This window comes from Gossypium hirsutum, chromosome A12, assembly GCF_007990345.1.
Source record: "Gossypium hirsutum isolate 1008001.06 chromosome A12, Gossypium_hirsutum_v2.1, whole genome shotgun sequence".
NCBI lineage: Eukaryota > Viridiplantae > Streptophyta > Magnoliopsida > Malvales > Malvaceae > Gossypium > Gossypium hirsutum.
Window position 1 is genome coordinate 98,554,429 of NC_053435.1, and position 26,629 is coordinate 98,581,057.

The 26,629-nt window shown below is 30.8% G+C and overlaps 1 protein-coding gene, 1 long non-coding RNA gene and 1 pseudogene across 2 annotated transcripts; all 3 read left to right on the forward strand.

Moving 5' to 3' along the window:
* Positions 1 to 338: 338 nt before the first annotated feature.
* LOC107952544 (uncharacterized) lies at positions 339 to 2,122 on the forward strand. Its single transcript, XM_041083218.1, has 2 exons — positions 339 to 824; positions 1,309 to 2,122. The coding sequence occupies exons 1-2, from the start codon at positions 729 to 731 to the stop codon at positions 1,609 to 1,611; spliced, it is 399 nt and encodes a 132-aa protein (XP_040939152.1). The 5' UTR covers positions 339 to 728; the 3' UTR covers positions 1,612 to 2,122.
* A 333-nt stretch (positions 2,123 to 2,455) lies between these two features.
* LOC107951253 (40S ribosomal protein S2-4-like) lies at positions 2,456 to 22,581 on the forward strand (annotated as a pseudogene).
* LOC107951254 (uncharacterized) lies at positions 5,502 to 6,618 on the forward strand. The gene is made up of 2 exons (XR_001698364.2): positions 5,502 to 6,075; positions 6,315 to 6,618. It is a non-coding gene; the product is annotated as an uncharacterized lncRNA (long non-coding RNA).
* Positions 22,582 to 26,629: the final 4,048 nt, after the last annotated feature.

Sequence of the window (26,629 nt, forward strand, 5' to 3'; positions counted from 1 at the left end):
CACATCAGCTTAACGTTACATCATTAACGGAAATTAACGACTTAATGACTAAAATATTACAACACAATAACGTAAATGACTAAAACGTAACATTTCAAATATAAATGATTAAAATGTAACATGAGTCAAATAAAAATTACTATTTTAATAGTTTGCCCTAATTGTAATAGTACAAATGTGGCCAACAATGGTATTAGTATTTGGCTGAGAGAAAATATTTTATTAATATATATTAATTAAATTGTATCTGTCTTGATTCATTGCTGCCTGGACATATTGGTCGGTACAGTATCTGATACCCACACTTTTGTTGTGCCATCGTCAAGCAAAAACTTTGCTATTTCCAAAGAAATGCAAAGATGAAAACTTTGATCAAACTCTGATTTCTTTTTTCAGTATTATCAAGAGGGTAACCTTTCATATTGCTAATCTGCCTTCATCTTCTATTTTTGTCAAGATTTTCGTGAGTCTTGAACATGGATATTAATCACTTAGTAATTGAAGAAAAAACGAAGTGTTATTTCTAGTGTTTTTGTTTGTTTGCTATTGTTAATTCCGTCTTTGTTTTTTGTGGATTGAATAACACCATATTTAATTGACGATCTGTATTTTGAGAATTTTTGTGCAAAATACTGAAACATATATTTTTCCATTAAAAAAGGTTTACAGAGCTTCAAAGCTTACACAGTGAAAAAAATGTTACAGAGAATAATAAAATTGGAAAAGAAATGGAAGAGAGGAGGGCGCTGGCAAAGAAAATGAAGATTGAAGAGTTGCAATGTCAACCATGTGTTGATTATGGAGATGAAACCGTTGCAATGCAGGTGAGAGCTCGTCTAATTTCAGTAACATATTACTCGGGTCGGGTTCTGGTGTTAGGATCAGGCTATGTATGTGCATAGATATCTTCAATCTTTTTCAAGAATTTCATGTATTTAAAGGGTTTAGCAGGTCTTGAGTCTAATTGGTTCTCTTAAAATGTGGCATCCAGCAGGTCTTGAGTCTAAATATCAACATCTTGTAGACATCAATAGTTCTCTGTAGTCGATTGTTTTCTTTCTCGAAAATGTTCTTAATATAGAATCATTGATTTGTAAAGGGAAAGCCTAGAAGTAGTCTAGTTAGTTCATGCTTAGTCTAGTTAGTTCATACAATTGTTTTTGGCATCCATAGCTCAAATTTCAGTATTTACAACCGCTTTTGGTCTCCTTTCTGATATTGAATAAAGCTATCAGCAAAAACTGCTTTAAACATTGAATGATTTTCTGCTTGCTTACGGTCACAAAGTCGAATGGTTTGTCATCTCAGATGCAATATCCAAATCGGAACCCTTGGGAACCGAATCCGAATTTTAGTCCAAGGCGGTCTGAGAAAGTGCAACTAACATCACTGAACAACTTTGAATGCCAGCCAAACAAAAATCCTTGTCCAAGTCTGAATAGCTGTTCCGGAATAAAGCAATTGGAATCATCGAGCAAGAACGCATCTCAACAATTAATCCATTTTTATTGTGAGGTGTGCCAAGTGCCTTGTTCAGGTTCCCTCAACTACAAAAACCACATAAATGGTAAAAAAACACAAAGACAAGCTTTAAGAACTAAAATTTGGTAGGAAAGATGCTGATGACGATTACAAAATGGAAAACCCGAAACTGAGATGTGAATTGTACAACATATGGTGCGTCAATGCTAATGCGTTAAAACAACACTTAGCAGGCAAAAAGCACAAGAAAATACAGGGAAAAGTAGCAACAGTTGAAGATGACATAGGAGATGAGCTGAAATGTGAATTGTGTGGCATTGGTTGCCCAAGCAAAGATCTGCTTCACTTGCATTTCAATGGGAAGAAGCACCAGGAGCAATTAAGAAAGGAAGGACAGGCTGGGAATGGTGGCGATGGAGCGCAAAATCATGGACAGAAGAGATGCAAATGGCATGGCATTTGGTGCATAGACAAGAGTGGTTTGCAGATTCATTCGAGGGAGAAGAACCATTTCTTGAATAAGTTAGAAGTGAAAAAGAGACGATGGCAAGACTTGATCCGAGACATTGAAGCAAATAGTTCAAACTCACACTAGTGTGTATATATATTGAGTTCTATTTTTTTTAGACCTTAAATAACAGTGGAGGGATTAACTTTTAAATTTATGAAAAATATAAGGACTTAGAGTATATTTCAACTAAAATTTCTTAATTTATTATTTTTAAACTAATTTTTAATTTATAAAATTAACTATCAGAGATTTTATATCGGAGATATATAATTAACTTTGAATAAATTCAAATAATAATTTAAAATTATATTCAGATTATAAATAATTATCTTTAAATTAAACCGGGCTGAACGAAAATCTAACCCGTTGACAAATCTACTATTAAACCTTAGCGCCAAAAATTTTAACCCTAGCCACTCTCATTTTCTTTTGTGATTAGTGATCTCTCCCACTCTTTTTAGCTTCAAAGCCTAACAAAAAACATATGGCAGAAAGAGGCGGAGAACGTGGTGCTTTCAGGTGTAGCTTTGGCGGCAGAAGATCAGACCGTGGCCTAAGAGGCAGGTGTTGTGGATATAGGGACGAAGAGGAAAAATGGGTTTCGGTGACAAAACTTAGCCGCTTAGTCAAAATTGAGAAAATCACATCCCTCAAGCAAATCTACCTCCACTCCCTCCCCATCAAAGAGTACTAAATCATCCACCAACTAGTCAGCCCATCGCTGAAAGACGTGGTCATGAAGATCACTCCCGTGAAACACCCCTAACCTGTATCCCTCAGTGGAACCGAGTTACGGAGCATTACCGGAGTTTACAGATCAAATAAACATAAATTTCAAACATTTCATATCATCAAAATAAGTCATCAAAGCATCATCTTAATCCAAATTATAAACATACCAAATCTAAATCAATTTTCCTAGTTCATGAGCACTTAAATATAAATTAAATTCACATGCACCTATCTAGATTTAGTTCAATTTACCATGTCATAATATGGCTTCAAATATAAACACATTTATATGTATAAAACCAACCAAAATTAAACTTACAACCTCATTTACAATCAAACCACAAAATAACTATTATTTAAACACCCTAGGTTCATGCCGACACAAAGATAAACATCACCACATTTGATTTCGGGATCGTTGTTGGATGCTAAATTAGCGATCAAAAGTTAAGAACCTAACTTGCACACGGAAAACAAAACCGTACGCTGAGTATAAACTTAGTGGTATTTCTATAATCCGAATATTTAAAAAATAAGAAATTACAAATATACAATTTAGATATAAACACATATTAATATTTAATTATTACAACAACCATAATATATTTCATTTGTTTCACAAATATCTCAATTCTCATCATTGCTTTGTCGAAACCATTTTTTGTAAAAAACGGGGATCGACTTTTAAAAACGAGTTTGGAGTCGCCACCAATCCTTTTTGTTTAGGTGTGGTCGGGTCACCTTGTGGTCGATCATTTTAATAAAACATTTTGGTTTATTAAAACAACGTTTTTGGTCTACGAAAAACTAGAAGACAGATTCAGGAGTAGGTTACGCGCGAGGAAGGATTAGCACCCTCGCAACGCCCAAAATTGGTACCGTATTGATCGATTAACGTCCTAGTGTTGGAAAATTTGAAAAGATTTTAAAATACAATTTTTAAAAACGTTTGGAAATCTTGAATTGGATATTGAGATTCTCTCGTTCAGAAAGACTAAAATATCATATCCAGCACGATAGGACACAACATTTCAAACCCTGAATACAAGATTATCCCATGGTTCCCAAAATACATGCACTTAAAACTTTTAAAAGGATATTTGGCTATTCGGCCCAAACGATAAATCGAAACCTAGTACGATTGGGCACGATTTATCGAATTTTCAAATACGAAACATTGCCTCATTTTAATTTGAGAAAACATGGACGAAATTTTAAAAGGATATTCTGTATTTTAGTCGAATGGAAAATTGAAGCTCAGCACGATTGGGCACGACTCCCCAAACTTCCAAACACGAAATATTGCCTCGTTTTATTTTAAGAAAATGTGGATGAAATTTCAAAAAGGATATTCCATATTTTAGTCGAATGGAAAATTGAAGCCCAGCACGATTGGGCACAACTTCCCAAACTTCCAAACACGAAATATTGCCTCGTTTTATTTTAAGAAAACGTGGATGAAATTTCAAAAAAGGATATTCTATATTTTAGTCGAATGAAAAAAACGAAACCCAGCACGATTGGGCACGATCTCTCAAACTCCCCAAATACGACATATTGCCTCATTTTAATTTTTTTAAAAAAACATGGACAAAATTTCCAAAGGATATTCCGTATTTTAGCTGAACGAAAAATCGAAGCCCAGCACGATTGGGCACGATCCCTCGAACTCCCAAACACGAAATATTGCCTCGTTTCCATTTAAGAAACATGGATGAAATCTCACAAGGATATTCCCTAGTTCAATTGAATGAAAAAGTCGTAACCCAGCACGATTGGGCACGATTTCTCCAACTTCCAAACACGAAATATTTCCTTATGCTGAGGGTTTTCTTTCTTTTTTCTTTTTTTTTTAAAAAGATGCAAGTGGTTGTAAGATGAATAAAGATAAAAATAAAATGTAGAAAATAATGATTGATGAGAGTGCTTCAAAAATATGCTAAAGTAGGATATTTTAAAAGCAATAGATAATACATAAGTAAATCCTTAAGAAGATCCAAATATGATACAGCATGAGGTTTATAATATACATAAATAAAGCTAATGTCAATTTTGTGTATGCAACCATATATAAAGGTGACCTCATTAAATATCTCACATAATTTCAAAACTATATTATATGAAAGTTTTTTAAACAACAAGAATAACAAAAAAAATAATAACGTTAATGAACCACTATAGTATTTAAAAATAATGGTAAACTAATAATAGTAAAAATAGTACTAATAATGCATATAATAATAGTATATGAATGATTATTTAAAATATATAATATGCAATGAGAAATTCAAAATACATAATATGTAACATAATCCTAAATAAAACAAATTGATTTGACTAACAATATATACATGAAAATGAAAAAATAAGGTCAATAATATATATACAGAGATACTAATATGTGAAAATACTTAAAAAAAAAACCCAAAATAATAATTCAAAATAGGATCCTTAAGAAAACAAATTATGCCTAATGAATTTAAAAGAAAATATATATACAACAAATATAAAAGAAAATATCTACATAAAATAATATGAAAACAATAATGTATATAGAAAAGAGCTAATTTTATCACAAACTATATATGTATAATAACAAATAAGAGTTATTTAAATGTAATATCATACAAAATTTTAAAACAATATTATGTAAAAGAAATTTTTAAAAATAATAATTTTATAGTCTAAAAAAATAAAATAACAACATAATCCATCAAAATAATTTAAAATATATGTATAAAAAAAAGATGAACGCCCAAATGAATTTAAAGAAATAATGAATTGTACAAATTAAAATGAGAAAACAGCTCAATTGAAATAAAAGCAAACTAAGAGAGACAATTAACAAATAAAACCATTGAACTTGAAATAGGGACTAAAGCGCAATGCGCGCGAGTATACAAGGGCTAGAAATGAAAATGTTCCCAACCCCAAAAACAACACTCATGATCGGACTAAATTGGAACAGTACGCAAACTTCAGGGCAAAAATGCAAGGAACAGAATAAGGTCAAGTCAAGAGAAGTGCAAATAAGGAGGGACTGGCCGCGAAATTATCCATTTAGAGGAACATGCGCATCTCCCACCTATATTCAACGTACAGACTACTTTTTCCCTTCCCCAGACATTGCTTTTAAAAGTAAAAAACAAATAAAGCCTTCACTTTGATTTCCTTTTTTTTTAAACATTTAAGAACCCTTTTTTTTTTTAAATGTTTTTAACTTTCTCTGCTAGGATTCCAAACCAAAATGTGCAGCCACTAAACCACTACCATACGGTGGCCGACAGCGCGCAAACGAAGGCCAACTTCACCAACGGAGGAGAACTCCGACCATGAATGGGAAGGGCTAGGTAACATTCCTTTCTTTCCCTTCTTTAAAAAAAATTAAAAATTAAAAAACTGAAAGAAAAATGAATGAAGGAAAACCAAGTAAAAATCACCTTTCAAAACTGTTGTTCTCGATCTCTGTTTGTGTTTTGTTTTTGTGTATCTTTTTTGTATTCAAATCGTAAAAAAAAGTCCGCTTTTTACATTGTTTTTGAAGGCTTTTATAGCCTTTTTTTTTACAACTCGTTTTTCGTATTTGCAGGTTCGATTGAGCACAACTCTGACGTGGCTTGATGGAGGAGCGTACGGCACGGAGGGGCGCACGATGTGCGGCACGTGATATGTGGGCGTGGGCACGAGCAGCAGCTTTTCTAGGGTTTTCTTTTGCTGGAAAAAAAATTAAGTTATTGGGCTAAAAACTTGGGCTATGGTTTCGTCTATTTTTTGTATTTTGGGCTTAAAACTGGACTGTTTGGTTCTTTGATTTGGGGGTTGTGTTTAATGAATTGTATTTTGGGCCGGGTAAAAATTGAGTCCAACAGCTATATAAATAGCTTTTTACAATTTATTTCACATTTCATTATACAATTGCAATATCCATTTGATAGTCATTTCATGAGTATATAACTCATATATTCCATATATTTGCAACATATTTCACATTCTATTTTCAATTCACTATTTCTTTTCCATTTTTTATACCATGTCATTTCAATATCAATTATAAAATTCAATTATTCATTTATCCCTATTAACACGACTTGGACTTGGATGGATACATGGGTCCAACCAAATCATTGCAGTTTGGCACTCAGTGCCTCATCGAACAATTCGAAGTAATAATTTGATACCCAGTGTCTCATCAGCTAAACCAAAGTAAATTGGTACCTAGTGCCTCATCAAATTAATCCGAAGTAGTAAATTGACACCCCGTGTCTCATCGACTCGAAGTCGAAGAAATCCCTGAACTATTCTAATCCTATGGCGTGCCACCTATATTCTACTCAGCTCGGTACTGTTAATAGGGTTTCAATTCACTTTTCAAATACAACCAATATTCATTTCAATTCAAATAATCAATATATTCAATATATACCAATGCAATCAATATAAATTCAATAAATTCATCACAAACTAAATCAATTCATTTCAATTGCAAAACACAATAATTCTCTCCTCAACACTTACTATGTACATTAAATTAAATTATAACAATTAACAACTAAATTCAGATTATAGAAATATAAACCAGGAATTCCGAGCTATGCCACGTCTGTAACACCCCCTAACCATTATCTATCCTTGGAACAGGATTACAAAGCATTACTAGTCAATACAGTTCAATCACTTTAAATCACATTCAAACCTACTCAAAAACATGTCAAATTAGATATTTTATGTGCCTATATGATAAATCTTTTTAAGTATTTCACGTACATTTTCAAACAGTTCAAATTTGTACTAATTAAGCCAATTCCTACCATATATCATTATTAAATCTAAAATTTAATTATTTCACCTTTACTTTCATAATTCAAAATGACACTCATATGAATATGATATCCTAGGTACATGCCATTACCAATAAATAATATACCTTTCCACTTAGAGTTCGGAATTGGCTTGGGATGCTGATCCAACGATCTGACTTTAACTTATCCTGCTCACGGAAACAAACCGTATGTTGAGTATGAACTCATTGGTATTTTTATAATCCGAACACTTAATAATATGAAAATATAACATTTACTTAAAAATCATATAACAATCACAATTATATAATTGTTCAATTCATAAATAAGTCCTTTATAACTCATTCAATTCTTTCATCTACTAACCCGTATAATTTTCCACAATATGTTCACAATTCACTTGAACAATAATATTATTCACTTATATCCATTTTAGAGTTAAATAAATTCATGTGTTTCAATCATGTTTCACTTTATTATTCAATATCAATAAATAATATTCAACAACTCACATTTCAATCAATAATCCGTTTTATTCCAAGCTCAATATCAATCTGTGTTTTTCAATATCAATCAATTTATTAGTATCATTCAGTAACAATCAATTATTCAGTAGCAATCAGTTATTCAATAACAATCAATCATTCAGTAATAGTCAGTCATTCAGTGCCTTTATTCACCCCTATTAACATGACTCGGACATTGACGGATACACGGATCCAACCAACACACCAGTACGGCACTCAATGCCTCATCGGCTTTGCCAAAGTAAACAGTAACAGTACGATCCTCAGTACCTTACCGGATTAAACCAAAGTAACAGTAACAGTACGACACACATGGTGCCTCATCGACTCGAAGTCGAAGTAACAGTACGACACTTATAGTGCCTCATCGACTAAAGGTCGAAGTATCCCCAAACACTTTCAATCCTATGGCATGCCAATTATATCCGGTTTATCCCAATACTGTTAATAGGGTTTTAATAAATTTTTAGTATTCAATCGATACACATTTCAATTTAATCACATAAATTAGTAATTCAATAGAATTTACTTTACTTTTCATTAACATACACTCAAATTTCACAATAATCACCTATTCATATTTATTTCATTACATTCCCCATCAATTTAATTTTCAATATAACATACTTTCAATATTCAATTTACACATCAATCACATATATCCATATAAATTCAATACATTTATCACATACCAAATCAATCCATTTCAATTGTAAAACACAATCCAAATAATTCTCACCTTAATTACTTATCATAATATTTAATCAAAATACAACAATTAATAATTAAATTTACTTTTCAATTTCAACCAAGGTTCACTCCAATTCAAAATAATCATCTCAATGCACTTACCATACATATTAAATAATAATTTCAACAATTAAATATTAAGTTCGGATTATAGAAATTCAAACTGTAATTTCCGAGACCCTCGTTGACTTTGTCTTTTCCTTTCTTACCCGAGGTTTTCCAGCACAACGTTAACTACGAAAATTAACACAATTTTCATAAGCATTAATACAATACTAATTTACATTTAATATTTAAATTTCTTATTCAATTTCTATTCAATTTCTACTTTAATTTCAATTTTAATCTTACCTAAATTCATTTCCTTTTCTATCTCAATTCATACTTTATTTCTACTCAATTTTCAACCAAACTTAGACATAACTGTCTAAATTTTATCATAAAACCCTAATTTCAAAATTCTTACAATTTAGTCTAATAAATTTCCACTTAAAACAAGTAGTATTTATCTCTAAGATTCCATAAACATCAAAATTACAAGAAAAGAGACTAAATTAACTTACCATTTAAGCTTCAAACTATAAAACCTCAATTTCTCCTCCTTTTTCTTCCCCTTTTTTCTTTCCCCTGCTACGTTTTTGCTATTCTGTTCTTTAGTCTCTTTTTTGTTTTTTTATTTCTTTCTTTTTGTTATTAAATTATTATAATATAATATAATATATTTATTTATTCTTAAATAATAAATAAATGTATATGTATATTACAAATGTATGTATGTATTTATTACAGTTGTACATTTTTATTATCATACAATTGTATTAATTTGATTTATTTATTTATTTTATTAATATAAAATAATATTAATATAATAATATTTACTTAAATAATAAGTAAACAATAATAATTACTAATATATGTATATAAATATTCCACATGTATTTCACTATTACCACACATTTATCACTCATGGCTTAATTCTCATTTAGTCCCTTGAATTTCCTCTATTCTATAATTAAACTTTTACACTTTATTCAATTTAATCATTATACCTAATTAACCTTAATTGAAGTTAATTCACCTAACTAAACTCTAATTAACCACTCAATTAACTTCGTAAATATTTATTATTTACGAGTCTATTTTCCAAAAACAGAGACCCGATAATACACTTTCTGTTAATCATAAATTTTGGGTTGTTACAACGTTGACTTTATGTTTCCCCTTTTTAGTCAAAAATTCTGGTACGACGTTAGCTATGGAATTAAAACAATTAAAATTCATTAATACAACATATTTAATTTCATATTAAAAATTTCAATTCTTACTCAATAATTGCCTAATTTCCAATTTAGTCCCTAAACCAAGACTAATTTCATTTCTTCACAATTTAATTCTTTATTTTCATGCAAATTTTGACTAATTTAACTCCCTATTTTCACATAAATCCCTAAATTTCAAAATTTTCACAATTTAGTCCATATTATACAAAATTTACTATTTGTTCTACAATTTAATCTTTTTTCATTTCTAACTTAAAAAACTATCAATTTAATCTCTAATACTAAAATTATTCAACAAAGACATCACTTAAAAACTCAATAATTTTTAAAATTTTGAAATGGGTCGGGTAGTATTTAATACCGAGATTCCAAAAACATAAAAATTACAAGAAAATGGACTAAATTGACTAACCAACTAAGCTTGAAACTTTGAAACCGTAATTTTCTCTTTTCCTTCTTTTTCTCCTGCTTCGTTTTTGCTTATCTGTTTCTTTCACTATTTCTTTTTCTTTTATTTCTTTGTTTTATTATTATATAATATAATATATATAATATATATAATACATATATTTAAACATTAAGATATAATATTATAATATTATAATATATGTAATAGCCAATTTTGGCTTAAAAGAACCCAAACCAATAAAACGAAAAACAAACCCACCAAATAAATGATAAAGTCCAAATTGGCAGTCCATTTTATAAATATCAGGGCCCAATTCATTAAAACCAAACCCACTACCCAAATTTTATAAACCCTAGCCCAAATCCCAGCCTACTATCTTAAAAATTTTCAGCAGACAAAAAAACCTAGCCACTAAGCCTTCAGCCACCGCTCCTCACCAGCAAGGCCACCATGCGCGCCACCACCACTCGGCTTGCCTCCACGTGCCTCTGACACTTGCAAAACGAAGCAAACACGCAAGCAGTAAAAACAAGAAAGAAACAACAAATAGAAGAAACAAATAACAAAATGATAAGAAAAATAGATGTAAAAGGTTGTAATCCGGCTTTAAAAGCCGAAGGATCCCCTTTTTATTTTTTTTACGAAACAGTACGCAATCAAAAAGCAAAAATAGAAGCAAAAAAAGGTTGATTTCGATTTCCATTTTCGTGTTCTTTTCTTTTTTATATTTTTTATCTTTTATTTTTAAATCTTTTCTAAACAAAAATAATAAGAGAAGGAGAGGGAGAGGGCTTATCCGGAATCCCTGTGATTGTGTCGCCGGAGACTCTCACCGTTGCTGAAATTAGACCCAAAATGAGGAGAGAAGAGACTTTCTTCCTTTCAATCGACGGGCTGACGATGCAAAGGCTAGGGTTCATAACCCTAGCAGAGAGTTGAGAAACAAAGGGGAGAGGGTGTTTTGTTCTTTTCTTGAAAAATAAAGGAAGAAACGGCAGATTGAAAAAGAAGGAAGATTTTGGTTTTATTTCATCTTTGAAATGACGTCGTTTGGTGGGGTGAGGGTTTGCACATTCTCCCTAAAGGGAAAATTTGTGCGATTAGTCCTTTTCATTCGCAACTCCATTCAATCGGACCCCATTTCCTGTTTTCTTTTGTTTTTTTAATTTTAACCCTCAGATTTCGTTTGGTTTTTGATTTGGTCCTTTGTGCTATCAGCGTAAACGCGCGCAGAGCATTTAGGGGATTTTTTTCATCTAGTCCCCGCTAGTTTCGGCGCGTTTCGTTTAGATCCCTGATTAACTTTCCAGTATTTATAATTTTGTACCCCGAATTTTAACTTGTTTTAACCATGTCCTAAATCTATTTAATCCATTTATTAACATCTTTTAAAACAAAATTCATTTATATGTTATTTCAAATATTTTATATGTTATTTACTTTACATCTATTCTAACTTATTTTAATATATTGCTTGTTTAAATTCTTATTATTTATTTTAACTTGCTTTATGCATATATTTTATCTTGATCTATTTTATATGTATTATTTATTTTATATTCCTTACCTATTATATATATGTATACATATAGTTTTCTTCAAGCCTTTTTATATATTTATAATTCTTTTAAAAATCATTTTGTTATATATTTATTTTATTTTAAATTATTTTATATTGTTTATTTTTAAGTTATTGTACATTATATATTTCAAACAACCTTTTTCATTACCTTTGAATTGTTATTATTATAAAATATATTTATATTGTCTTTTTTTAATTCTTTTACATATTATATATTTTTTAAACTTGTTATATATCATTTTAAATTAACTTATATATTACTTATTTTAAAATTATTTTATATACCTTATTTTAAACCCATTTTACTTATTTCAAATGATTTTATTATTATTTATTTTAGGTTTTTTTACATATTATTTTAAACCTTTTATATATACATATTATTCATTTTAAAATTATTCATTTTTTTAAAATTCTACTTTGTGCGGTTATGGATATTAAAATACTTTTTTACATTACTTATTTTAAACTTATTTATTATCATTCTAAAATTTGTTCACACTTTATTTATTTTAATTTGTTTTATACCTTTTTATCATTTAATTCATTGGTCCTTATTTATTGATGTTATCATTTAAATGTTGTGTGATTATTGCTATTGCATGTACTATGATTCGTTATTTGTATTTTCATATTATTGTCATTCACTTGTGTAATATTTTATTCATGTATTATTATTCCATGCCCATTATTGCATTTTTATTTCATGCCATCTCATTGTGAATTAATATTTATCCAACTTGGATCGCTTGATTTTATTCCAAACAAAATAACGGATGTCGTTTAAATATCGTGTTCACTATTATTTAAAAAGAAATATTTTAAACAAGGCAATGTTTCGTGTTTTGGAACATCGAGGAATTGTGCCCTAACTTACGAGGTTTTGGTTTTCTCGTTCATTCTAAATAGCCAAATATCCTTTCGAGTTAAAAAAAACACGGAATTCCAATTAAAATTAAAGACAAACTTGCGCTCAGGAGTTCATGGTATCGTGTCCTAACTTACGGGATGTGATACTCCGATATCTCAAGATGAGGAAATCTTTAGCAATTGTTTTGATCTAATTCAAGCCCCTTTAAAATCTACATTAATAAAAAGAATTGTATTTTAAATTCGTTCCCAGTTTCCAACTTTCGACATTGAGACACTAACTAATCAATTCGGTACCAATTTTGGGCGTGACGAGAGTGCTAATCCTTCTTCGCACGTAACCGACTCCCAAACCTGTTCTCTCAAGTTTCGTAGACCAAAAACACTGTTTTAGTAAACTAAAATATTTTATTAAAACAAAGGTGATCCGATCACACCTAATAAAGATTGGTGGCGACTCCCGTTTTAATCTTCGCTTTCAAACAAAGTCGATTCCCGTTTTCAAAAAAATGGTTTTGAAAGCTTACAAATCTTATCTCCCTGAAGTTGCAGTGGAGTAGATCGAAACCATTAACCTTATCTCCCTGAAGATGCAGTGGAGTTGGTTGAAATTACAGATCTTGTCTCTCTGAAGTTGCAGTAAAGCAGATCAAAACAAACCTTATCTCCTTGAAGTTGTAGTGGAGCAGGTTAAAGTCACTAGTCTTATCTTCCTGAAGTTGCAGTGGAGCAGATTGAAGCCACAAACCTTACCCCCCTGAAGTTGCAGTGGGACAGGTTAAAACTACGAGTAGTCGCAGTGGAACAGATCAAAGCAACAGTTCCTGTACCCCTGGGGATACAGTAGATTGGAATGAAGCTACCTGAAGAAGAGAAGATACCAAGAGGTCAAGATTCTGCAGGACCAGGCAAATTTGGCCCTTTTTAAGTCTTTGCTCCATTCTCGTTACACGACAACGAGCAAAGAGCGGCAGCTGTACGGGCCCAAATTTTCCCGGGCCCAATAAACCCAAAATTAAACCCTAACCCAAAAATAACAAAACCCAGATGGCTCAAAACTTTAAACATTTTCAGAAAATCAAACCCTAGCCCTTGACCCTTGCGCCGCGCCTCCCATGTGCCTCCCATGTCAGCCACCATGTGCGCCCTTAGCGCGCACGTCGCCCGAAGGTTGGTTCCCCTGCGACCTTGCACCAAAATAACCACCAGCTCTTTCCATTGACCAAGCCCGTGCCTGCAAAAACACAGAAGCAGAAACAAGGCAGAGCAGAGGCAATGACAACAGAAGCAACAGTATCAAACAGTGATAGAAAACAATGTATTTCGACTATAAAGCCATGATAAAATCATTGTAACGAGAGGGGAGAATGAATAAAAAAAGGGATTTAAAAAACACAAAAAAAATCCACAAAGAGATTTGGAGAAAAGAAACAAAGGTTACCGCTATTTATTTATTTTTCTTTCTTTTTATTTTTTTTACTTTCTTTCTTTTCTTTTCAAATCGATTGTACACATGTTTTCCTTATTTTATCTTTTCAAAACAGTATATACATGTATATTTATATATATAAAAAAAATTAAAAAATTTACCTTTTTGGTTTTACACGGTGGCCGGCACGGGGAACGATGTCGGTCCGATGATCAGACCTGTAGCAGGAAATGGCGACCCCCCAGAGAGAACCCAAAGCTTTTCTCTCAGTTTTTTTTGTAAACCCGAATGAAATGAAATTTTAAAAAAAAATTGACTTTTATAGGTAAAGTAAACAACTTCGTTTAGGGCATATTTCAGTGGCCTCAAAACGACGTCGTATCATGGCTTCAACCCACATATGACCCGACCCAGTTAAAGGATACGCGTGTTTTCGGAGATTGGGCTATTTACGCCTTGGACCCTTCCGCTTTTCTGGGTTTTCGTTTTGATCCCATTTTCCTTTTTTTTTCTTTAAATTCATCTCTTCAATTTTATTTCATTTTTAATTTAACCCAGGACCTTGTTAGCCAAAACGCAACGCATAAGGACTAGGGATATTATCCCATTTAGTCCTTGCTAGCTTTAGCGCATCACAATTTGGTCCTTTGACTTTATTTTATTTCTATTTTTTACCCAAAAACCCTATTTGGCTTTCAAATGGGTCCCTTCTGTTTGTTTATTCATTCACCTATTTATTTGTTTATATATACATTTTTTCATTATTCTTTAGTTTTATTTATTCATTTATTTATTAGTAAATATTATTCATTTACATTATTGGAATCATTAATTCATAATTCTTTTATTTCCTTTCAATTTTATTTACTTTTGTTGTTACTATTTTATTATCTTTTATTACTTTATTATTTATTCATCTATCATTCATTTTTTTATATATATTTTCTTTCATTAATTACTCATTTTATTTTTTATCATCATCATCATCATCATCATCATCATCATCATCATCATCATTATTATTATTATTATTTGTAATAGCCTGAATTTCAACGATGTCGAAAATAGTGGTTCGAGACCATCAAATCCGAAAAATGAACTCGTAGATTATATTATTTAATATTTACGAGCCAAATGTAGTTTTTAAAATATTTTTGAAATAGTAAATTGTGTTTTATAAAGATTTATTTGGTCAAGAAATTGAGAAAAAGAGGTATCGAGATCTCGATGTTATAAACCGAGCCATAAATATTTTTATAAATATTTACAGAATGTCAATAAGGTAGTATTAAAATTTCGTTAGAAAATTTTGATGTTTGGGTGGTCAATTAAATAAAAGGGATTAAATTGGAAAATGTGTAAAAGTTGCTAAAAGGATTAAATAGCTCAATTGTCAAATGAGGAAGGACCTAAAGTGAAAATAATCCCAAATGAGATATTTTGGGCGGCAATAGAGAAAAATCAGGAAATGGGTGAAATAAGGGCAAAATTAGAAAATTGCCAAAATTTGCTAAATAAAAATGGGACTAAATTGGAATATCTAGAATTCTCTTCATTTCTCTTCATATTTATCAGTTGAAAAACAGCCATGGAAGGGGGTTCAAGCTGGTTTTCATGCTCTAGCTTCATGTAAGTTTAATTCTTGCTTTCTCCTTGAAATTTCTATGTTTTTGGAATTTTACAATTGGGTCCAACTTACTATTTCATTAGTTTTTGATTCCATGGCTAATTTTTAAAGTTTTTATGGATGAGTGCTGAAACAATATGATGAATAATCATAGAATTGAAGCTTTACTTTTGGTATATGATGATTTTATCAAGTAAAATTGATGGAAAATTCATTTTAGGACCTAATTAAGAAAGAGTTTGGAATTAATGTCTAATGCTAAAGTTCTGATTTTTAGGGGTTATGAAGAAGTTTAAAATGATAGACTAAAGTATTAATTGAGAAAAATTAGCTCAATTGAGGGGTTAACTGAGGAAGGACTGAATTGTATAAACTGTGAAATTTGGGGCAAAATGGAAATCAACATTTTTCATTAAAACTGTTTTGGACAGCAGCAGTAGTGTAACTTTGAAAAATCATCAAAAATTGTAGAAATCGAATTAGAGGATGAATAAAATATGAAATTAAATCTTATTGAGTCTAGTTTCTTATAAAAGAAACTATGTAAGCAATGGAATTGTGAATCATGAGATATAATAAATTTTATGAGACAAGGTCAGAATGATTTCGGGTTTCCCTGTTTTGACTTTGGAAAATCATAAAAAAATTGGAGAAAAATAATTACGGGATTAAATTTATATGTTTAGAATCCTTAATGAGCCTATTTTCCATAGAAACAAACAAAAACATCATTTGAATCTTGTACGAGGATATAATTAATTTTTAGTGAAGAAGAGTCGGAACTATTAGATAGCACAACAAGGGTAAATTTAAAGAATAAACTGTACTTATTGGCTAAACCAAAAATTCTGAAAATTTTATGGTAAGAATATATATGAGTCTAGTTTCAGAAAAAATTATCGGATCTTAATTTGGAGTTATATAGCTCCAGATATAAATAATTTAGTGACTATGACACAGATGGACAGCTTGAATATTCATAAAAGTAAATGATAAAGATTATAGATAATGTTACTTACAAGTGTGTTATATACATTAAGGATGTGGAATGGAGAGGAGGAGGAGGAAAATATATATGAATATCCAGCTAGCATAGCTAATTTGCATGTTTTAGGTTTAAGGACTGAATTGAATAAAAGTAAAACTTCAGGGGGTAATTTTGTAAAAATATCAAAAATGACCAAATTGAAGGGAATGAATTTTTTTATTATCTAAATTAATAAATTGAATGAAATTTTCAATTTAAGATCGGGTGAAAATTGGGAAAATGGTAAATTACCAAAATGCCCCTTAATCTTGATATTTCTGCAATTTCGCCAAGTAAGTTCGTGTAACTTGAATTATATTCTTAAATGCTTGAAATGCATGTTTTTTTATATGAATATGATTTGAATGTTCATTATATGGAAATTTATGAAACATTGATATATTTGAAAAAAAAAAGGAAAAAAATCACGGTTGAATGGAAGGAAAATTCGATGGATCTCTGAAAAGGAATTGACGGTAAAAAGGACCTAGCCCGGACGGGTGATCCTATCCTGATATAGCCCTCCCGAAGAATATGTGGAAAATGGATTTAGCCCGAACGGGTAATCCGAATTAGGGTCTGAATTTAGCCTGGACTAGTAATTCAGATCCAAGCTCATTAGAGTAATTGTCGTTGCAGGGGATTTAGCCTGGGCTGGTAATCCCGGCATTACTCTATGAGTTTATATTACAGGGGATTTAGCCTGGACTGGTAATCCCACTGTTAGGATGAGGTTCGCGGGAGTGTGCTCTTTGATATGGAATGTGTAAGACCATGGTTGAAAGATACCATGGCAACCTGATATGAAATGTGTAAGACCATGGTTGAAAGATACCATGGCAACCTGATATGGAATGTGTAAGACCATGGTTGAAAGATACCATGGCAACCTGATATGAAATGTGTAAGACCATGGTTGAAAGATACCATGGCAACCTGATATGAAATGTGTAAGACCATGGTTGAAAGATACCATGGCAACGTGATATGAAATGAATAAGACCATGGTTGAAAGATACCATGGCAACCTGACATGAAATGAGTAAGACCATGGTTGAAAGATACCATGGCAACATGACGGGAAAATGAATAAGACCATGGTTGAAAGATACTATGGCAACATGATAGAAAACGAGTAAAACCATAGTTGAAAGATACTATGACATCATGTCGAAGATAAATAAGACCGAGGAAGAGAAACGCCAAGATATCTATTGAACAATCGATATTCAGGTAATATGTATAAGATGGAATGGTTATATGAAATGGTTGTGTGAAATGTTTACAGGAATTGGTCATATGGAAATATATGTACAAAATAATTGTATGAAATAATTAAGAAGATAGATAAATGAAATAAGTATGGGTACATGAAATTTAATTTATGTTAAGTTTAATACGAACTATTACCGAAATAAATATATACAAGATATAAGGAAATGATGGTGCATGAAATATTGACATAACGAAATGAATGATATATGCTTATGAAGAAACAGTAAGAGACTAATATATTTTGTGATATGTACATATATAATTATCTTTTATATGTTGATACAAGGAAATTATGTAAGTTGAGACTATTATTAAATTCAAGTGTGATATGTTGAGAAAATAGGTATATTAATGTTGAATTTATATGAAATATGTGCAAGTATACTAATAATGTTGTTGTTTAACGCTTAGACAAGTGCCAAGCTATTGATTGAATTGTAACATGTTTAATTATAAGGAGCATTGAAATGGTAAGTACTTAGATGAAAATATAATTTAAGATTTTGCGAAAATTTTATGATCTCGATTTTATTCCAGTTGGTTTCTAATGTATGTTTTGGGCTTCGAGAGCCCAATGGAGAGACGTTATGATTATTTTAAAATATGAATAATAAATGACTCAAAATTATCTGAAAATGTTCAGTAAACTCCGGTAATGCCTCGTACCCTATTCCGGCAATGAATACGGGTAGGGGGTGTTACATTATTATTATTATCGTTGTTTTTTATTACTATTATCATTATTATACTATTACCATTAGTATTATATTTATATTCATGATTATTTTATTTTTCTAACATTACTACCGTTTCTCTAAATTTTATTTATTTATTTATGTTTCTATTATATTTTCATTCATTATACTTCTATTTATATTTATATATTAATATTACTTTTATTTTTCATATATACATATTTTATTCTTGTTCTTATCGTTTTATTTATTTATATCCTTTTACATAGTTTTTAAACTTCAGATTCTTTTATTTATATTATTAATGTCAATTTTTGTCTACTCTTTTAAATAAACTTTATTTATTTTCATCGTTTCCTATTATTGTCATTTTACTATTTATTTATTTATTTTATATATTTACATATTTACCTTCTATTTTAAATTATTTTATATATAATATATTTTAAATTTCTTAGGTGTTATTTAGTTATACTAATTTAGGTGTTAGTCGTTTCTAAATTCCTTTTATTGTTGTTCGTTTTGAATTTTCTGCACATTACTTAGTTTAAAATATTTTTTTATATATTTTTTATTTTAAAAATTTTATATATATGTTATTTTGGATTATATTTATCTATATTTTTGTTTAAACTGTTTTTGTATATTATTTATTTTTTTTAGAATTTCTCTTTTACATATCATTTATTTTAAGTGCTTTTATATGTTTTAAATGCCCCTTTTTATTTTACCTTATGTATTATTTTAATTTATTTAACATATTAATTATTTAAAATTTGCTTTATATATTACTTTATTTCAAATTGTTTATATTTTATTTATGTTGAATCTTTTTTACATGTAGTTCTTTTTGAACCATTCTTTGGCATTATGTGTTTTAAATCTTAGTTATTTCATTTGTTATTTATTTTAAATTTTTATCCTATTTACTTTAAATTATTTTTTGTATATTATATTATTTCGTTTGTCTTTGATTGTTGATTGATATAAAAAAATAATATGCATTGTGAATATTGTCATTACATGTAATTATTCATTAACATCTTCATATTGTGACATTTATTAACCTTGCACCTAATTCACGCATTACTATTCCATGCTCTATAGTGCCTTTTATTTTTTATTTAAATCATATCATGTGTTAAGCTCTGACGTATCCATCCAATTTAGACTGTTTAGTTTTACTCCGAATAAAATAACGCGCATCGTTTAAATATTGTACTCGCTATTGTTCAAAAAAAACAAAAATTTCAAATAAAGGCAATGTTTCACGTTTTGGAACATCGAGGAATTGTGCCCTAACTTACGGGGTTTTGGTTTTCTCGTTGATCCTAAATGGCCAAACATCCTTTCGAGTTTTAAAACACATGAAATTTCAATTAAAATTAAAGATAAACTTGCGCTCGGAAGTTCAAGGTATCGCGTCCTAACTTACGAGATGTGATACTCCGATATCTCGAGACAAGAAAATCTTTAGCAATGGTTTTGATCTAATTCAAGCATTTTTAAAATCGACATTAATAAAAATGATCGTATTTTAAATTCATTCTCGATTTTCAACTTTCGACATTAAGACACTAACTAATCAATTTGGTACCAATTTTTGGGCGTAACGAGGGTGCTAATCCTTCCTCTCACGTAACCGACTCCCGAACCCATTCTCTCGAGTTTCGTAGACCAAAAACACTGTTTTAAACATGTTTTATTAAAACAAAGGTGATCCGATCACACCTAATAAAGATCGGTGGCGACTCCTGTTTTAATCTTCGCTTTCAAACAAAGTCGGTCCCCGTTTTCAAAAAAATGATTTCGACAATGTATATATATTTTAACTTTAATTTTTTTAATAATAAAAACTTATTCATTTATGAGCAATGGCATAATTGCTTATTTATTTCTTTTATTTTTTCTTTAATCTATAATTCAACTTTCACCCTATATGCAATTTAGTCCTTATACCTAATTTACTTTTAATTCAAGTAAATTCACTTAACCGAGACCTAATTAACTACACAGCTAGCTTTTTAAATATTTTTAATAAATATTTACGAGTCCGATTTATGGGAATAGAGTCCCAGAATGCACTTTTTTTTAATTTGGTCCTTTTTAATTAATTAACTATCGAAACGTTAAAAATTTTCAACGAAACTTTAATACCACCTTAATGACACTCCGTAAATATTTATAAAAATATTTACGGCTCAGTTTATAAAAATAAGGTCCCGATACCTTATTTTCTAAAACTACTTGAACTTAATAAATCACTTATATAACATAATTTATCAAATAAAAAACCTTTTTAAAAATCACATTTGTCTTAATATTTACAAACTTACTCGTCGAATTTGGTGGCCCGAAACCACTGTTTCTGATACTACTGAATAACGGGCTGTTACATCCCGTCCAGAAACAAACATGTGCCAGACAGCGCACGCGTTTCAAGGCCTTCGTCGTTGTCGGCGACGGAAATGGACACGTTGGACTAGGTGTCAAGTGTAGCAAAGAAGTTGCCACTGCTATAAGAGGCCCTATAATATTGGCGAAGTTGTCGGTCATACCTGTGAGGAGAGGGTACTGAGGGAACAAGATCGAAAAACCTCATAAGGTGCCGTGTAAGGTTATTGAAAAATGTGGGTTTGTTTTCATTAGGATGGTCCCGGCTCCAAGAGGTGCGGGGATTGTGGCAACAATGGTGCCCAAGAAGGTGCTTCAGTTTGCTGGGATTGAAGATGTTTTTACTTCTTCAAGGGTTTCTAATAAGACCCTTGGTAACTTTGTCAAGGTATATAAGTTTGTCTCTATAATGTGTTATTGTTATCTAGCATTGTTTATGGTTTCACTTAGATCTATAAGGAAATGCTTGTTACATGTTTTAGTTCCTACACTTGAACATTAGGATAGTTGGTTAGTATTTGTTGCTTTGATACTAATGGTATGTTTGATTTATTTTGGATTGTTTTAATGATCTGAATCACATATTATGAGGTTTATGTATTGAATTGGTTGGATAGATATTGTGATTTAGGCTAGGTGGTCACCTCTACGCTCTTTGATAGTGTGTCTAACCCTTATTAAATCATAGATATGGTAATATGATACTCTAACATTGAAAATTTAGAAATGAGTATGCCTGTGTTATTCGGTGCATGTGTAACCAGCACTCAATGTCAAGTCCGAGTAGCATTGGTCACTAATGCATTATGTTCCTTTTCGTGTTTGTGAAATGAGTTATAGATGATTTCCATCAATGATATTGGCTTTCTTATTTTCTTGAACATGTGCTAGTAGTGACCAACCAACCATATATTCTTTTCCTGATTTTTGAGAAACTAGTGTGCTTTAATGTTTATTTGCTGAATGGCGATTGAGAGATACTTATTGGGTTATTAGTGATATCGGATTACTCATTGTTCATGCAAACGTGATTGTAGGCGACCTTTGAGTGTCTCCTGAAAGGGTATGGATTCTTGACTCCGGATCTCTGGAAAGAGACACGTTTCACAAGGTCACAAGTCCAGGTTCTGATCTGTTGGGAAAGCCGGCAAAGACTCTGTTACTTGAAGAAGCAGCAACCGTCGATGTATGATTTTCTTACATGAAGAAGTTCCCTTTTATCTTGTTAAGAAGATGCTTATCTTCACCCATTTTTGCTGGTTTGGTTTTCTTACGAGATAGATATTCGATAGTTGTTCAGCAACTGCAGTTTTATTCGTTCTTATAATCTAATATTGATTCTGTTGACACCATTTTTTTGGATGAAAACGGGGTCAACTTGGGTTTTGAAAAATGAAACGGGAGTCGCCACCAATCCTTTTTTATGAGGTGTGATTGGATCACCTCGAAAAGTGGTTGTTTTTAATAAACGATTTGATTTTATTAAAACAACAAGTTTGGTCCACGAAATTCAAAAGACGGGTTCGGGAGTCAGTTGCGTACGAGGAAGGATTAGCACCCTCGTAACGCCCAAAATTGGTACCTAGTTGATTAGTTAATGTCTTAGTGTCGAAAAATTGAAAACTTTAAAGAAATTTAAAATATGATCCTTAAAGAAACTCGAATAGCATAGATTAAAATTCAAGAAGATATTTGTCAATTTGGTTAGACGAGAAATCGAAACCCAGCACCTTAGAGCACATTCCTCGAATTTCCAAACGCAAAACATTGCCTTATTTTGAAATTTTAAAAGGATATTTAGCTATTTGGTCGAACGAGAAATCGAAACCCAGTACCTTAGGGCACGTTCCTCAAATTTCCAAACGCAAAATATTGCCTTATTTTGAAAATTTTTGAAAAGGATATTAAGTCATTTGGTGGAACGAGAAATCGAAACCCAGTACCTTGGGGCACGTTCCTCGAATTTCCAAACGCAAAACATTGCCTTATTTTTGAAAAGTTTTTAAAAGGATATTTAGCTAATTGGTCGAACGAGAAATCGAAACCCAGTACCTTAGGGCACGCTCCTCGAACTTCCGAACGCAAAATATTGCTTTATTTTGAAATGTTTTCCTTTTTTTTGAAATATGATATTTATGTGCGTAATGGAATAATAGACATGATAATGCGAATAGAAAAATGAGCAAAAACGAATAATAAAATAAATCAATCATGCATATACTATAGCAAATAAATAAATAAATAAACTAAAGCATAAAAATGGGCATATAAATAAATACATAAATGAACATAAAAATAAAGGAAAATATATGAAAATTATAAAATATGAAAAATATGTAGGCACATATAAGGGAAAAAATGTATGTATATACATAAAATTATGTAAATATGAAAAAATATATAAATTATAAGATAAAAAAATATAAGTATTTACATGTATATGTATATAGATCATAAAATACAAAGATATATAAAATATAAATATGTACGTAAATTTATAAAAACATGAAAAATATGTGTATATATGTATTATAAAATATATATATATAAGTAAATATGTACATATATACGTATATAACTATCATAAAATATAAAAAGTATGTATATAAGTATATATATAAAATATAAAAAATGCTCCTATATATATAAAAGCAATAATAATAATAATAATAATAATAGTAATAGTAATAATAATGTCAACTTTATTAATTTTAATAAGAAGATAACCAAAATAATAAAAAGGGGGCTAAATTGGATTAAAAATGAAAAATAAGGGGCGGATTCAAAAAATAAAGAAACAAAAAGAATTAATGCCAGACACGCGCAAAAGGAGGGGGACCAAAAGGGAAATATTCCCACGTGGACCAAACGACGTCGTTCTAACAAAGCCTGAGCAGACGGTCGATGGACCAAATCGCAAGAAAGATGGAAATTTAGGGCAACATTAAAACAAATAATAAAAGGGAATAGGACCCAATTGTAAACGGCCTCAAAAGTGGAAGGACTGAGGGCGCAAATAACCCCTCTGGTCCAAAAACACGCGGATCCCAGGCGGTACGGGTCGGGTCGATTTGAACCAAGTCCAAAACGACGTCGTTTCGGGGCTTAAGAATGCCGGCCAAAACGGCGTCGTTTTACAAGGGTATAAAAGGTACTCTTTTGAGAAAAAATATCATTTGGGCATTGAAAAGAAAAAAAACAGAAGAAGAAAAAATATTCCCTCTGGACCAGGTCCAGATTTCGGCCAAGGCTCACCGCTCCGGCGTCTCGCCGGCGTCGCGCCGGCCACCGTGTACGGTGGCCGAAAATTTCAAAAAAGGTATATTTTTTTTTACACTTTTCTCTTTATATTATATATGTATGTAAGTAAATAAACAAAAAAATAAAGAAAAAAAATATATATCTGAGAATAAATCGAAAATAAAAGAGAACACTGGCTAGCACCTTTAAACTTTTTTTTGCCTTTTTTATTTCTGTAAATGCTACCAAAAAAGGAAAAGAAAAGCCCACTGTTACAAGAATGAAATTCGCCCCCCCTTCTTTTCAATATGTTCGGCTTTTATAGCGAAAGAACAAAAAGAAAGAAAAGGATTCAATATTTCCTATTGTTTTGTGTTGTCTGCTTCTTTTTCTCCTTGTTGCGTGTTTGTTTCTCTCTTTGCAGGTGGAGCAGGTGGAGCGACGTCAGAAAGGCAGGTGGCCGTGACTTGCGGCGCTGGAGGCTGAAGACCTAGGTGCGGCGCACCTAGGGTTTTCCCTTAGCTGGAAATTGGCCTAAGTTTTTTTTTGGGCCATTTGGGCTTAGGGTTAAATTTGTTTGGGTTGTGTTGTATTGGGTTTGGATTATTGGGTTTGGGCCATTGTAAGGGTTATTTGGGCCCCGGGCAAATTTGGGCTTGTACAGATTCTTTACAAGATTGTGGTTCCATGAGGGGTACATCATTTTTACTTGAGCACAAGCAGTGACAATTTGGGTTCAGAATAAGATATGGAGATGCTAAGTGGCCTTCATGTTTTATATTAACATCGACGCATATAAATTAGTTTATGTGTTGTTGATTAGCATTTATTTTGAAATTTATATATTTTCTTTTGATTTTAGGATTTAGGGTTTTTGGTCATTAATTTTGTTAATTTATATACTAATAAATTTTGACTTTTGACTTTTAATCGTAATGTAGGACGGTGGGGTTTTGAATTAACAATGAAGAGAGAAGGCTATTACCGATAATCCAAACAAATGCCCCAATTACTAGGCCCGGCCTCCTAAAGAGCAGATCCATTCCATTAATTTAATGTAGAAGGTTGGGCATCTCTTCTCTCCTCTCAAACTTGTATTGGTCTTCTCCTCAAGCAATCTCACTACTTCTCCATGACACAGACGACGAGGCGGTCCCAAGAAATCATGACTGGAAATACAATTCAAAATTGAGATCTAAGAAAATTAAAATTGGGATAAGAAGAGATGAGACGCAGATGATAAGAAAGTTTCTTCCCAGTAATGTGGTTAAAAAGTTCCAAAACAATAAAAATAAAAGCCAACTAATAAAAACCTGTTAAATCCATAATTTTTTTTTAAAACAATCAATTCAAAGAAAGAGAGAATATAAATCGTTACTTGATAAGACTTGGACGTTGCTTGTTAGAATCATAAAGTTTTAAAATAAAATTTAATAAATTAGGATTTGGTATATCTAATCATCAAGAATAAAAATTAGATGTGGAAGTGTATACTTGAAAATAGAATATCAAAAGTAGGGGTGTGCATTCGATTGAATCGAGTGAAAAAAGTTTCAAGTTGAACAGTCCTATTTTATCATTTTAATTTTATTTAAATTTTTTTCAAAATCAATTCAAGTGAATTGATATTCGAATAGAGTGAAATTATTCAAGTTAGATTAAAAAATTAAACATATCAAATTAAAGTCTTATTACAATATAACTAATTCTATGTTAGAGCATATAAATTTGAAACCATATATATTTGAAAACTTTTTCAAAGCAAAAAAAAAATAGTATGATAAGCTTGAATCATTAATTAACTTATTTATGTCCTTAAAATTATTATTCTAGAAAATTGTTAAAATTTTATATATATATATTTTGAAATTCTATAATTTTTAAAATAATATAAATTTTTGGATTTTTTTATAAATATTTTAAATTTTAAAATTTATTCAAAATTTTTGAAAACTATTTTGATTTTTTTTTGTAATTTTTGTTGAGAGAGACTAATTTGC